The sequence below is a fragment of the Nannospalax galili genome, unplaced genomic scaffold, assembly GCF_000622305.1.
Source record: "Nannospalax galili isolate Female #2095 unplaced genomic scaffold, S.galili_v1.0 scaffold318, whole genome shotgun sequence".
Lineage (NCBI taxonomy): Eukaryota > Metazoa > Chordata > Mammalia > Rodentia > Spalacidae > Nannospalax > Nannospalax galili.
Window position 1 is genome coordinate 2,256,143 of NW_008341889.1, and position 15,992 is coordinate 2,272,134.

At 35.6% G+C, this 15,992-nt stretch overlaps 1 protein-coding gene across 1 annotated transcript in view; it reads right to left on the minus strand.

The window, feature by feature from the left end:
• Positions 1–488: 488 nt before the first annotated feature.
• Gabra2 (gamma-aminobutyric acid type A receptor alpha2 subunit) overlaps positions 489–15,992 on the minus strand; it is a gene marked incomplete at its 5' end in the record, with an annotated part of 135,404 nt that continues 119,900 nt past the window's right edge. Inside the window, 1 exon segment of the mRNA XM_008837691.1 lies at positions 489–2,652. Within this exon segment, the coding sequence (XP_008835913.1) occupies positions 2,356–2,652 (297 nt within the window).

Sequence of the window (15,992 nt, forward strand, 5' to 3'; positions counted from 1 at the left end):
AGAACTTTATTCTTTTTAAAAAATTCTAAGATTATGAGTAGATGTGCATGTTTGTGTATGGGTTTGTGCACATGTGAGTGCAGTGTGTCTTCCAAGTTCTGAAGAGGGAATCAGATCCCCTGGAGCTGGAGTTGCAGGTAGTTGTAAGCCTCTTGACATAGGTGCTGAGAACGAACTTGGGTCTTCTGCAAGAGCATCACTTTTAAGAGCTAAGCCATCTCTCTAGTCCTCTAAGCTATTCTCAAATTATTGACAATGAACATCATAAAAAGCATTTTATTGATTGTCTTCAAATACCACACACTCTCTCTTTCTCTTACATTATTGTTTCTATCCCTAAACTATCCAGAAGAGCTTTGTTGCACATTTGTATGTAAGCAGATAGGGTATGTTTTATTTCATTGGATGGATAAAGTGCATATTTAAAAACTATTTAAGTGACAAAGAAGGTGTTACTGACTGAAAGGGAATTAAAGAAATACATTTAATTCACTCATGTAACAATTTTATTAAATTTTATGAGGATTACTTTTGGTGAGGAAGATTTATTGTCAAAGGCTGTCTTCACAGCAAATTCTGCAGTAAGATGCAGTTGTGACCTTGATATCAATACATCCATGCAAAGCACACAGTAGAATCACACTAAACAAAGAGAATGAAAAAGTTAAGTGAGACAAAGGAAAAGCAGTTTTGTTGAGATTTTGCTTATTTCCATAAGATAGTCCTTTTATTGATTTTGTGAACAGATCTATTTTGCACTATACTCAAATACTGTACAAAATAGCAAGAAATGCCACTATTTGACTACTTATGTTTCTACAAAAACATCATTGTGAAGGTGCATTTATTTTTAAAAGTCAACTAATAACTGCTAACGTACATGTCAATCAAAGGTATTTTAGTTTTCCCAGAAACTTTGAATCTAGGCATGATATACAATTGTTGACTTTGATTAGCATATTTCAGGGGCATAACAGATATTTTTAAATATTAAAAGAAAAGTACATTTTATTCATTAATTATATAAAATTGAAAATTGTGTTTTCTAATTTAGCTATGTGATTTTTGTGCATGTGTGTGTGTATGATGTGTGTTTGTGTGTGTGTGTGCATGTGTTACATGTGCGAAAGAATCCACAATCTGCTGATGATGTTTTAAAGTTGTCATTTAAAAATGTTCAACTCTTACCAAAACCTCTTCTGGTATACAAAGCTGCTGTAAATTTGAGTCAATGAAATTTAAAGTTACAATTTACAAAAGCAGATTTACATTAATTCTTATCTGAAAGAGCTGCTTTCAAGACAGAAAAATGTGCCAACTAACTGCCCTTTCCTTTATAATTAGTGGCTTCTGAGTCCTAGTGAAAAGAAGCCTTAAGGCAGAATTTGCAGTAAACAGGAAAGAAGAGAACCATATAAGTGCTCATCTATAGTCTGGGACACCTATGAATTCTCATCGGTTGGAGTTTTTGGCACAGTTTTCTAATCTGATAGGAACATTGCTCCACCTCAGCCACGCCGGTTGCTTTCTCTACTCTCCAGCACCGGAAAAATTCAGCCAACAACACATACATGAAAAAAAACTAAGTCACATCTATTGTCCTTTTTAAAATTTTAGGTATTTTCCAATGATTGAAGTGAACTGTAAGGTTTCAGTTATTACTTTCAAATAAACCATGAAGCTAAAAATATAATGACCATGACATTCCAATAGTTATTAAATTTAAGCGTAATTAACATCCTGTCAGGGTGACTCATAGTTATTTGAGCTTGTCATGCTGTAATATGTACATGGCTATATATATTCTACATAGTAATTAAAAGCTGGTTTCACATCTCTAGCTTTTCTCCTTATGGGTGTCAAGCTTCCAATTGCACTAGCAAGGATTCTGAGCACTCCTGAAGGGAGCTGACGGCACAGATCTGAGGTTCCACAGTTCAGAAGAATTCATCTTTGAATGACAATGTTAATTTTTCATCATCCTTAGGCAATAGTAGAAAATTATCCTATTTAAGATCTAAATCAAAAGGTTTCACAAAGAGTGACATAGGATCCCCTTTTATCACTATTAGAACATTAGGAAATAAATCATGTAATTTGAAATCTGCTTTAAACTACATCCTAGGGTAAATCTTTTAAAAAGGCAGTGGCTCTTTTGGTATGGGGCGTTTTCTGCCTGTAGGTCCATGAGTTATCAAATGAATGTCTCCATTAGAGGTCTACTGATAAGCTATATCACTATATACATACTTTACATATTGGTTCACAAATTAGCAGTTATTAGTCAGACTGTACATAGCAAAACAAACCAATTGTGATGTTGCTATATACCCCAAAGGCAATCAGCATTGAGATTCAAGGACTGACTCCTAATACAGGCTCCCTGTTTAAATAGGTAGCCCAGTAAACTAAATTAAATGTACCAAACAAAACTGGGAAAACTATTCTAGACATTCTGTCAATTTTGCTGACACTGTTGAATGTTTTCTTGGCTTCAGCTGGCTTGTTTTCCGGTTTCTTGTTGGGTTCTGGCGTGGTTGCACTTTTGGAGATGGTGGAGAGAACAGGATCTTTGGAAAGATTTGGGGCGTAATTGGCCACAGCCACAGCATAGGCATTGTTCTGTATCATGACTGAGCCTTTTTCTTTCTTCTATTGAAAAATAAAAAAAATTAGGAGTGTGGGTTTAGCCTGCTACTTAAAATTTTCCAAAACACAATTCAAGTTCTAGAAAAAACTACACAAATATATATCACTATCCATTAGAAAAGAAGAATTAGGAGAATAAAGTGGATTCATGAATCCTAAAATCATTACAGTGACAAAAGCTCATAGAGAAATATACAGGTCCATTCTTCTAGAGAAGCATCTTATTTTTCATGGAAAATAAACAACAGAAAAAACTTCAATAAAAATGCAGCTGTTTTAACTCATATAAGTCACTCATTTATTGAATAAACAAGTGAGTAAATAAATAAAATGAAAGACTAGTTTTTCAGAAGAGATATGATCATCAGTGATGAATGATATCAAATTTCTTACCAGATAATGGGGTCCTCCCCACTTCATGGAAAACTAAGAAGGCAATGCTTTACTGAGATTGTAGGGAATTGTACCTTTAGGCAAATGGCAGTATATAAATCACTAATATCATGATATATGAAGGCAAATTAATTCCAATCCTAGAGGCTTTGCCTGACTCATCCCCATTCTGTTTCATTTAAGGATCTCCAGTTCAGTTATGTCTAGCTCTTTCTTCATTCAACGTGACTTCCTGCCTAGAAATTCTGTTGTGCTCCTCTGCTTGGCTTGCCCTTTTCAATTATAAGACACTACAGCTACAGGGAGGTTTTGAAAAAATTAGATCACAACATTCTTATGCTTAAATCTCTCCAACATTATCTTATGGAGCTTAGAATAAAGGCAGCATGGTTTTAGGTGCTTATTTTTATTTTTGTTATTGTTGTTTTTACCATGACTTCCCTTTGTTCACTATATTCTAGCTTTCAAAATATTTCTCTGCTAGGATACCCTGAGATGTACTAGTTTCCCAGCTTAGAATTCTTACTCACATCATTTTTCACATGATTAATTCCCTTCCCTAATTTAATCTGGATTTGAATGTCATTCCTTAGGCACCTTGCTTATTTATTACACCTTAGTCTATTTTCTCCTCAGGTACTCTATTTTGGATTACCAAAACTTGTTTCTTTAATGGCAGTTTTGAAGGTATATATATCCTTCTTTTGCCATGTGATTATTTGACATACTCCATTCTCATTGGGATCAAGGTATTATGCAGACTGGTATTGCCTCTTTTCCATTCAACTTTGCAACCTTTGACCTTAACATGAAGACTTCCATAAATATCTTCCATGAAGTAGGCATGCAGTATAATTATGATTAATGAAACCTGAAAACACAAATTCTATTTATCTGTTATTAGGCTAATGCAAGTATATTGTGATTTATCTATATGCCAAAAGAGGAGCCAGCAATGAATTATCCAAAAGCATGAGTAGTATAAAGCCACAAAGTTAAAGACCCACCCAGAATAGAGCTTGTAATATTGTTGGATATATAGTGTTCAAAATGTGCTAGTAAGTAGGATGAGACAATAGTGCTCCAAGCTCTGGAGAGCCAGAAAAAAGACCTGTGTTTCCCATCCCTTGGTGGCATGAGTTTGTCCCCCTCCCTTTTTTCCTGAGAAGGGATTCTTCCATATCTAACAGGAGCATAAAGGAAGAAGGGATGAGAGTTCACTCCCTGCAATCTTATAAAACCTGTACTACACCTCTCCATGGTGGGGATGTGGTTCCCAGCTTATCGTTAGAGATTGCCTCCACGTACGTGTCTAATAAGAAAGCTGTAACTAACAGCTTTTCAGGCTTGTAATACATATCAGTTTGAATGCTAAGTTGAAGGTGTAATTCTGATGAATTTTGTACTAGGTAGGAAGCAAGTGCTACTTTAACCTCATGTTATAAGCTCAGGAATGGTGGCAAGGACTCCTATCTATGAAATAGCTGAAAAAGATCATGAACTTTAGATACTTAGATATGACAGCCTTCCAAACGTCTGCTTCAAACCTGCAATGTAACTTTCTGCTTGAAAAAGTTATTTGAAATTTGGGAATACTTTTTCCTCCTAAAACACTCTAGTTGAAGATTTCATCTCTATGTCACAATCAGAAAGAATTCAGTAATCCAAGAAGTATGTAGAACATACAGTTATGTTATGATTTAACCTATATCTGAACACCATTTTAAAATGATACCAGATATACTTAAAGAGAACATGAGCCTTAGAAAAAGTCTTTAAATACCCTCTGCTTCAGCCTGTTGTTTGAAAACAGGGCGATAACAGCAGTGAAGCTATTCTGAACTGCTGTGATAGTGAATTAACATAAGCTACAACAATATTGAGAAATTACTTTCTCCTGGGGAAGTGGAGTGACAATTGTAGCTGTATCAAACTAGACAGTAATCACTGGCGTATAAGTCGCACATGTACTATAATTACTTATGTATTGAGAGAAGACTACATAAACATTGGAAAGTTTCAAGAATGGTTTCATGGAGGTAAAACATTAAAAGTAGATCGGGAATTTTGATTTAGGAGTTCAGACATTTATATAAAGATATATTTTGTTGAAATAGAGCTCTATAGAGAGGGTGCTATGTTATTTTTACCAGCATTCCTCCTACATCACGCTTGATTACTTTTCAACTGCACATGTACAAAATAAGTAGCAAAATCTTTTAGGTTCGAGCAAACAAAGTTCACACTGGACCCCAGTGGTAAATAAACAGATGGCCTCTACCAACAGGAACAAGTCAAATACAAGCCCTGGATATTTGTTTTTCTGTTTATTTCATCCCAATACTGTAAGAAACTGTTAAGAAATCATTTCCAATATGTGTTTGGAATTTCTGTTGACCAAATTATAAAAATGCCTCTTTATTATCAAAAGATAAGTATACAATTTAGAGGAGGACTGAGCATTAAACAAAGTGATGTGATGCACTTGGCTTCAAAAAACTGATAGAAGGTAGAGTTTTTACCATTTTCAAAACCAGTAGTAAGTAAAGTCTCATCATTAATCCCTGTCTTCCCAAGAACCTGGTATTGGCATTTTGTAATGCTCACTGAGTGACCGTCTGAGGTTCTGTATAGTGCCGTATCTTCTCTAATCCTAGACAGCACAGTACAGTTTTTATGAATTAGACTCTTACAAAGTCTTGTTTAAAGGGTATAAAATGCCTCTCAGTTCATTTAAGAAGGATAAACATAAGCCTAAATAATGAAAACTGCTCTTTTTTGTTTGAAATTAAATGTGCATAGAGAAAACTACTGTTGAATTCATAGCAGACTTACAATATTAAGATTCTGTAGTGAAGTCAATCTCCAACTGACCAGGAAATGTCCTCCCTGCTGGCTAGCCTTCATGGTGCCAGAAGGTGCTATGCAGTTGACCTGGATGCTTGGGTGGGTGGGTGGATTTGGTGTGGTAGGTGCGTGGTGGGGGGGGGGGGGGGGGGAGACATTATTGATCTAACCCAGTGCTTGACCCTGTATAAAATACTAACCTATGAGAGAAGATGTGTCAAGAGGTACAATAGTGGCATGATTGTTATGAGAGTAGCCAAGTACTTTCTGATTGAATTTAAGGCCTCCTCCACAAGATGGAATTCATGCATTATACTGAAAACCTGGTTTAGAGCCTCTGGGTGGGGAGGGCATAAGCTATAGGAAACAACCTACTGTTGTTACTTGACTCAATGGTCATGTTGTCAAACTGCCTTCTAAATATTTATGTATATATTCATAAGTCTATGTGGCTATCAACCTTGGTCAGAGATGCTTCTCTTTGTAGTAGGCAGCAGTTAGTGAGGAGACTCATAACTGTCAAAAGTGATGAAAATGAATGACTATGAGGTCTCAGCCCTAAATGGGGCAACTATATAAAGACCTCTTCTCAGGCTCAGGAAATATCAAAGAGGGGTTTGAAAGAAAGCAGGAGCTAGATGATGGGAAGAGTGCTGTGAAATGCTGTCTTCTGGACATGTCAAGGCCAGTGCACTCAGTCACTGCAGCTGTGGCCACCTCCACAGGACCTGAGCAAGAATAAGCCAGTCAAAATTCCAGCAGGGATGAGGTGAGGTGCAATGAGGCCTACCTGAGCAGCTAGTGGCAGCTGATGGCTCCTGGGAGAACAAGTTATTTTGGAGGTATGGGGCCACTGGTAGGTTGTCCCTGCTCCAATGGATGATCTCATACCCATGCACATATGGGCAACACTAATTGGACTCAATGTGACACAAACACAATAAAAAGTGCAGGACATGAAGGAGGTAGTGTGGCAGAGTTTCTTTATAAAGTTTAAGGGGAAAATTAGGGAATGGATAGGAACAAAATACATAGTATACATGCATGAAGACTGCAAAGAACGAATAAATAAAAATACTGTTAAAAGGTTTTCTTGAGGCTGGAGAGATGGTTCAGAGCACTGAGTGTTCTTGCAGAACCTGGGTTTGAGTCCAATCACCCACATGGCAGCTAACAACTGTCCAAAACTCCTGTTTCATGGCATTCAATGCCCTCTTCTACCCTCCATGGGCACTGCATGATACAGGTGCACATACATGCATGCAGGCACAACACTCAAACAAATAAAAAGTAAATAAATAAAAAAAAATCAAAAAGAAAAGGTTTCCTAAAGCAGAATATGGGAAGCCTTCAGAAAATATTTTGCTATTCTGTTTTTCATTATTCTTCTTAAGAAATCAATTTTCTAGCTACAGGACCAAAATATACATATTTTAAATCATTACCAATGACTTTTACCTTCTCCTATTCAATACGGACAAATTAAAAGAATTTTGTTGAAATGAATTTTATTATAAGAAGATTTTTTTATTTCACACAGGCCATGAATTTAAGCCACAGGATCCTTGCATTTCTCATTTATTCAGTGTTAAATCTGGTTTATCAATAGACCATTGAAAAGAAATTGTGCAGTGAAACCTATTGCTGTTAATTGTTCAAACCTCTGCTCATTGTCATAAAGTCATTTTTAATGTCTGTATAATTTTGTTTCCTTAAATACTAGAAAACTTTGAAACAGTCCTTTCTCTTACTTAGTTCCTGATAGAGTACTTAAGCCAATGCTATATTTCTATAAGTAAGACATTCAGTTAAACTACTTCCTGTCACATGGAGAGGTATAGAGGAAAAAATATAAAATTCAGACTATATATCTTAATTAACATTAAAAGTTAAGCATAGTCAACTGGAAAGAGAAGAATGAAAAAATAGTCAGAAAAACAGTGCTACTTTTTACTAACTTTAAGGAATTAATAGCACCTACACATAGGTGACTGATAAAATATACTCTCCAGATTACTTAACTGCTATATTTCACATCATTCCATCTCCTCTAGATAATTAAAACAGAAATCATCTAAAAACAAATTCAGCTAAAATACTCTCCCATTGGCTGACCAAATCTACCTACCTACCTGTACTTCCCAAGCTATGAGTGGTGCATAATTCATCCAGGAACCCGCCACTAAGCTGTATGGAGCCAAATAAAATATACTGATCCTCTTACCATTGCTATGTTAACAACGACTAAACTTTGGTCACACTTTTTGAGACACCGCTTCTTACTGCTTGTATTAAGAGGCCTTTCTGTGTCTTTCTGGCACTTTCTCTTCATTCCGGCACTAGTCTCTATAACAGCAGATGAATGTACCCCCCCCCTTTTTTTTTACTTTCACCTAATTGTGAGCAAACTCAAAGTATAATTTCCCTGTATAATTCCTAGCATAGTTCTTGACAAAAAGGATCCCAAGAAAAGCCCTGCAAAATGGTACAAGGACTCTATTGCAAACAAGTTTAAATAAAAGAAAAACTATAAGATAGGGGAATCTGTTTCATAGGAGAGAATAATACTTTGTTAGATGGGTAAAAACAGAGTTCAATAGCACCTTGACAATTCTAGTATGTTATTATCCCAAAGTCCACCACTTCACTATGTAGAGCTGTGAAAGACTGGGCACTAATCAAATAAGCCCATTTTAAACAGAATGCCATAGGAAGTGTTTTGCTTGTGATTGGAACACATAGAAGCAATGAGGGACCAGAGATGGGATTCAAAAACAAAATCAATAAATGATGCATTCAAACAGTGATAAAAAAGAACAGCATATGCTGTTAGTCTGTTGACAGCTTGGTTGTCTGTGATGTGGTATGAAAAGAGAACAGAACAAATTTTAACTGATTCTCATGCTGTGAGGGAGGGACAGTCATTCTCCTTTGGGAGGGGGGGCTGCTGGTGGGTTGCTAATGTTACAGGTTATGGCCACATACCCATGTTCACATGGGATGCAGTAATTGAATTCATAGGGTTATTAATCACAAAATAAAAATTAAAGGACCTGAATTTGGGACAGAGATGGTTTGGGGACACTACAGGGAGACGGAGGGAGGCAGTGATTGACGGGCATGAGCAATATATATTGCATAAATGTACAGAAGTTTCAAAAATGAATATATTATTAAATGCAAAAATGATACAGTACAAGAGTCAGAATATTTTGAATTTATTACATCATTGGAGACTCTCAACATACATATTTAAAGTGCCAAATCTAGAAGACTCCTGATGGCAAAGTCAAAATATCTTACACAATGGGGACATATCTAACTTGACATGCTTTAAGCAGTAGGGAAAAATAATATACTAGCAACTTGAGTAAGTGTTCTAGCTAAAATATGGGACCAATTAGGATATATTCTTTTAGATGAATGAACGTACCCATTATGTGGTTTCAGAAATTGACTCTTAAAATAAGTATGTGACGATTTCATGTCATATACTCAATACAACAGATGTTGGAAAAAATTCAGGTCTCCAAAGCCAAATGTATGCATGTTCTACCATGCTGGTAATGTTGCCTTTTAACAGTTTTTTTTGTGGCTACTGGAAAACTCAGTACTTGTAAAACAACAGTATGGTCCCTGGTTCAATAATGTTACTGTTAGCTGACTAACCATGTTCTCTGAGAAAAGTGATCCTTACAGAAGATTGTTCGAAGGTTAAACCGTGCATCCAATTCTCTAAGTACTCTAATGTATTTCTTTGGATTAAATTGGGCCATGAGAAAGTATACGCTCAGACTGTATTAGTTTAGCTCCTGAAGAATTGCCTTCCCTGAGTTGGATGTTAAAGTAATGCCTTCAGTTTTTATTGAAGGGGACTACAAGAAACATCAATATGAAATTCATTAGTGCATTTATTGTGAAAAAGTTGACATCACTTACTACAGTACTGAGCTTACCTATTATAAAATCAATTTCAATAAAGGAAACATATTTTCTCTGAGAAAGTTTTATTTTTCCTATTCATTGATTAAAGAAAAATAACTTCCCCAAACCATATAGTAACTCTGGTGGCAAGAAGCTTAGAATCTGAAGCTCAGTGTTTCTAGCTGTGGGCTGTAGGCAGTGTGCAAGTCTGACAGTAGACATACTTGAATCTACTTTTCCTTTATCCTGATTTCTTTTTTTTTAATTTTTATTTTACTTATTTTTTATTTTATGTGTATGAGTGTTATGCCTGAATGTAGGTAAGTGCACTCGTGTTGTGCAATGCCTGCAGAGGACAGAAGAGGCTGTCAGATCCCCTGGAACTGGAGTTACAGACAATTGTTAGCTGCCATGTGGGTGCTGGGATTCAAAGCCAGGTCTTCTGCAAGAATATGTGTTCTCAACTGTTGAGCAATCAATCTCTCTAACCCAGAAGTTAGCACTTTTTAAAAGACCCTTTCTAATCAAGAACCAGAAAAACCATCAATTCCAAGGCAGAGTCTGGTGGCCCCAAGGATTGTTATAGACGAAGAGCAGGATGGCTTTTCTCTGAGTTTATTCTTTCTCTCCTCCATTTATTTATTCTGCATGTTATTTCTCTGCTTCTAATGTTTATCAAATACTGTGTCACAGGTCTTCTGTCTTGTAGCCAAGGTTAAAATAAGAACCAAATGTAAGTGTTCCCTTGTATTCATAGGAACTTGCATCCATGTCACTGAATAAGTACTACATGCTGGTGTGTACTAGGTTGCTGAGAATACAGAGGAAAAAAGACCAATGCAGTCCATCCCTTTAAAAATATTTTATTTATTATTTTTATTTTATGTGTATGAATGCATTGCCTGACCTGATTTCTTAATTCTAATTTGTTTAATTGTAGTTTGAGCACATATTGGTACACTGCCTGAAATTCTTTTAGAGCAAGAAAGGCTGTTAAAAATGCAAATAAATTAGTACATATATTTGAAAAATGGAATGTTCTTTGTGAATTAAATGGAGTGACTCACAAATCAATAGCTTGGTCTTTACATTTGGATATTATGTTGCTATGTCTTTATTTTATGCAATTTATTATCTATTGTATTCTGTTTTTTTGGTCATTTGAAACTTACTGTCTCAGATTTATAGATGAATAAAAGAAATTAAAAATTAATAATGCTTTAAAGCATGACAGAAATCAGTTACATGTAGCCATGATGTGTTATGTGACAATGGACACAAGGGACACTAAGACAAACTATTAGTCTCTCAATTATTGTAACCTAGTGGTAGAAAAGAGTTATATACAATAAACCAGTAATTTAATGAACTAGCACAAATCAAATTTGTGCGAAATGCCATGGAAACACAGTAGAGAGGTCAGTTAATTAGTACGAAAATTCTAAGAAAAACCAATTCTTAAGACAACATATTTTAGTCAAGTGTAGAAGTTTGTGGTTAAGGAAGGAAAGAGAAGATAGAGTTGTAAGAAGGTTCAGTATGTCTGATGTCACAGAGACATGAAGGAGCAAACTCTTTGAGGAGAATGATCATGATTTGTGATGATCAGAGGAAGAATATGAGTACCAACTGCGTATCCACCATCCTGCGTTCAACACTTACTAGATGTGTGATCTGAACCAAGCAATTTTACTAGACTAGTCGTTGTTCTTAAACTAAAGATATTTACAGACATCTAGAAATTATATTTATCATTCATCATAGAAACAGATCGATGAGGAAGCAATATATTTGGACAATATCAGCTTAGATCCTTGGATAACTAACTGCCTTCAGTATACAGCTGAAAAGTGAAATGATCTGCTTCATGTCTTCCATAATTCTGAGATATCTAGGCACATTCAAGGAAGAAATTATCAAAGTAAATAAACAATAAAATAATGGTGAAGACGTGATGTAAAATATGTAGGAAGGAGAATAGGAATGATTTAATGTAAAATGCTAAGAAATATTCCTCATTTGATGGAATGTGCGATTACTACAGTGTCAACTGCTAATAAGCAGATTGGAGTGAGTAGAGGAACAATATGAAATTGTCTGAGGTTGCATTTTGTTGATTTTGCAGTGGTTTCTATTATCCTGTCTTTAAAAGCGCTAAAAGATTGAAATGCTAGAGTCAGGAGGAAACCACTAGGCAGTATAGTGGATATTTGATACTGGGAGATAAAAGAAAGATGTAGGTGACAGTTGAAGGTGATAATCCCAGACAGGAAGGTAAGGGCATTGGTTATAGATTTTGAATTGGTAATATCCTAATAATCCAAACTATATTTACTGAATATCTACCTGTGTAACTGATTTAATAAAATAACCATGGTATTATTATGATTAGTGGACTTGAAATGTGAATATTCAATCATGAAATACTAGGGCTTTTTGAAAAACAGGACAGTATACATAATTCAGAATGTGAGCCAATAATTTAGGGGGGAATGAGTGCTCAGAAATGTCATAAAATGATATTTTGTTTAATATCGAGCCAGGATTATATGACTGGGAATAGTAAATGGGCTAATGGTGTTTTTAATATTGTAGATATTTCTGCAAAATTGTCAACAAAACTTTGAAATTGAGTACCACATGGTAAACACTAAGACACAGACAAAAGCATCAAAAAAAAAAAAACCCTCAATATGATGTTCTATGGGGATGAATGTGAACATGCTGGAGAGGAGAGAAGACTAGCAAACATTCGCAAAGTTTGGAATGAATTGTGGCAGTGGCCAGTATGTGAGCAAAGGATGCCGATGCCTGATGCCCTCAGACATTTGTGTTTTCTTTTATCCTCATTTTTTTTTTTTTTTTAGACAGGGTCTCCTTTTAACACCAGATGCTCTGAAAGGTGCTGTGTAAACCAGGCTGGCCAAGCTGTCAGGAAATCAACCTGTCCTTGCCTCCTGAGTACTGGGATTAAAGGCGTGTGCCACCCTGTCCAGTGGCTTTGAGTAATAAAAACAGTAAAAGTTGTCGGAGAGTTATACCTTAGATAGAACTCTGGAACAGAGATGTTCAATGAGTATTCCTTCAGGCAAGTGGTCAAAACTTACATGAAGTTAAAACAGGGGACTTTCAATTACAGGTCAGCAAAGGGAAAGAATTTCAGAATATAGTGGACTAAGAACGAAAATGTTGACATCACTTGATACGGTGCCCATTTTCCCTATTATAAAAGCAATTTCAGTATAGGAAAAAACAGTTCTCTAAAAAAATTAAAGAGACTAAAACAAAAGATAATAGGAAAGATCTTTCAAAAATCTTGAGTAGAAAAAGAAAAGTAGAATTTGAGGGTGAGAGAAGGCAGAAACATAGTATCAGGAGAGGGTCTGGGTTTACTCTCATAGTAATTCAGAGTTAAAAGGGAAAGGGCAGCTTTAAATTAATAAGATAAGAAAATAACAATAGAATAAGTTTAAAAAAGCAAAAGAAAGGTATCAAGAGCTGAAGTGAGGATTAGTTTTGGGTTAGAGAAGGGTCACTGGGTAAAGGAGCATTTCAGAAGTACCAGGAGGTTCTAGAAACAGACACTTGTGTGTCTGTTAGTGTTGGATCATTTGATTCAGACCTTTGCTTTCAGAATAAGGTTTCACTGGCCAGTTTCATAACTGAGGCTAAAAGCAGGGTAAAGACCCACCATGATCAAAAGTAGCTAAAGTATAAATAGGTAGATTTGTTAACTTAAAAAAATTTTTTTGCAAGCCATCTTTAAATATTATCGGAGCATAAATTGCCAGGCCAATTATCATTGTAGCTCCCAGGGTCCACATATAGGTGAACTTGATGATTCCTTTTATCCTCCAGTAGACACCATAGCACCTACCAACACTGCGAAAGCTAAGTGGCATAAGTACCACTTAGTGCCATGTTCTGATTGAATTTAAGACCTGGTATTCAAATCGGAATCCAAGCCTGCCATTGTTTGGGGTCAAGAACCCATGGCTAGAGAGGTCATAGAGTCTAGGGGAGAATTTACTGCTATTATTCTGCTAAATGGATGTAGTATCAAATCTATTCCTAATGGCTTATTGTTATACACATAGATTAGTGCATCTCTCAAACCTCATCAGAAGAGCTTCTTTTGGCAGCAGATGGTGATTAAAGAGACCCACAACTTCTCAACATGCAGAGATAATAAGAGTCTGTGGAGTGCTCAGTCCTAATGAGCTATCTCTACATCATACCATCTCCTCCCAAGGCTCAAGGATCATTTCACAAGAGGTGGCAGAGAGGCTATAAGCGCCAGAGGCTGTGGATGACTGCAAAGAAACAATGTTTTCCAGTCACAATAAGGAAGGTATGCATAGGAACTCACAGCTGTTATAACAACATACACAATACCTTCACAAGCTCAAGCCAGAAAAAATTTCAGCATGGAGAGAGGAGATTAGCACAATGTCCTATCTGTAGCTGAGGAGCTATTGGCAATGACAGCTGCTAGGTACAGGAGAAGAGGAGTCTGTTTTCTTAAAGAGTGTGGGTTCCTGGTATGTCAACCAAACTCCAGTGGATGGTCACACAGCCAATGGGCATCACAAATTGAAAATGATGGGTTAAAAAAGCGGGGTACACAAAGTTTGGTGGGTAGAGCAGTGGGGATGGACATGGGAACATTTGAGGCAAGGGAGGTGAATATGATCAATCAAAATATATTGTACATTTCTCAAAGAGCTAATAAAATGAGGAACAAAAATAAAAAAGCAATTTGCAGTAAAAACAATATCAGTTCAATATATTATGTATAATCTGGATAATGCAATACATATGTAAATATATCAAACCAAATTTCTTGTTTCAGCATACACTATGGACATGTATCTTTCAGTATTTTTATGTGACAAATTAATACTGCTGTTTTGCAACACTTAAGGAGCTCTGTATGAGCTTCATAATGATTAATATAATTGCATGTACTCATGTTTACAAACATCAAAAGCAAATGACTTCCTCCAGACAGTTCAATAAGGAAGGACAAAAAATTCATTTCAAGACAATCATTATTTTCCACTTAAAAATTGCTTCTAAGCAAAACTAAGGCAGAAGGAATGATTCACTGGAACACCTTTGAGATGGCATTCTATGTGATTTCCTCTAAGCTCTCACAATCTCCTTTTTTCAAGCAAGTTTTAGAGGAAAGTTCTTTAAATACATTTGAATAATGAAATTGAAAGGTGTGCCCACTTAAAAACTCACTGTTACCATATGTTTAAAACTTTGCCATGAAAGTAAAGCAAGCCTCTCATTGATGTGTTGCCAGATTTATAATAAAATTCATTTGTTCAAAAATTGCTTATGAAGTGTCTATTGTTAGCACAGTCCTAGTTGCACTATCCATGAAGTGAACAGAACAAGCAGTGTGACTGATGCAATGTTTTCTTTAACTAAACCACACAACCAAAATAGCACGGAGCTAGCTACTTTCCATAAAACTAGGTTGGTGTGGCAGTGCTTGTACAATTGATTTTGGCTATTTATCTGTGATTTCACATGTTGACAGACAAGTCCAGTATTTGTCATTGTGAAGCTACTCCTTTTAGAATGCATTATTTGGAGTATTTTTAGATTTATAGCTGCTTCTATTTTCAAGCTCAAGGGTAGAAAAGACATATCATTTCACAGGGCAAATCACAATGTTAATTAAATGGCCCGTACATGCATTGAAAATAGAATATCAATGAAATTTTAATATAGGTGCTTATACCACAAATCATCACAATTTATTTTGTGACATAGTTACAAAGGACTAATATTTTTGTATAAAATTTATATTTAGTAAAAAAGTATATGTATAAACAGTATAGCTAAAGAGAAGTAATTGCATGGATAAAATGAAAAGCAGTACGCTATATGGAAATTAAAACAAATCAACAATAAAATGGAATGCAAATGCTGAAATCAGCTCCAAGTTAAGCACAAAAAATTGGTCAAATTCCTTTCAGTATTTAGACACTATTTCTGGTAATAGACAAAATACTACTTATCAATTAACTAGAGCTCTTATTAAAACTTCTAAAGTTTATAAACTTGAGGAAACAGAATGAGAGGTTTAGCCTGCAAAATTCACTGTATGTTTAAATGGCAACATGGCATAGAAATTAAATTTATAAATATACATATATGTTCAA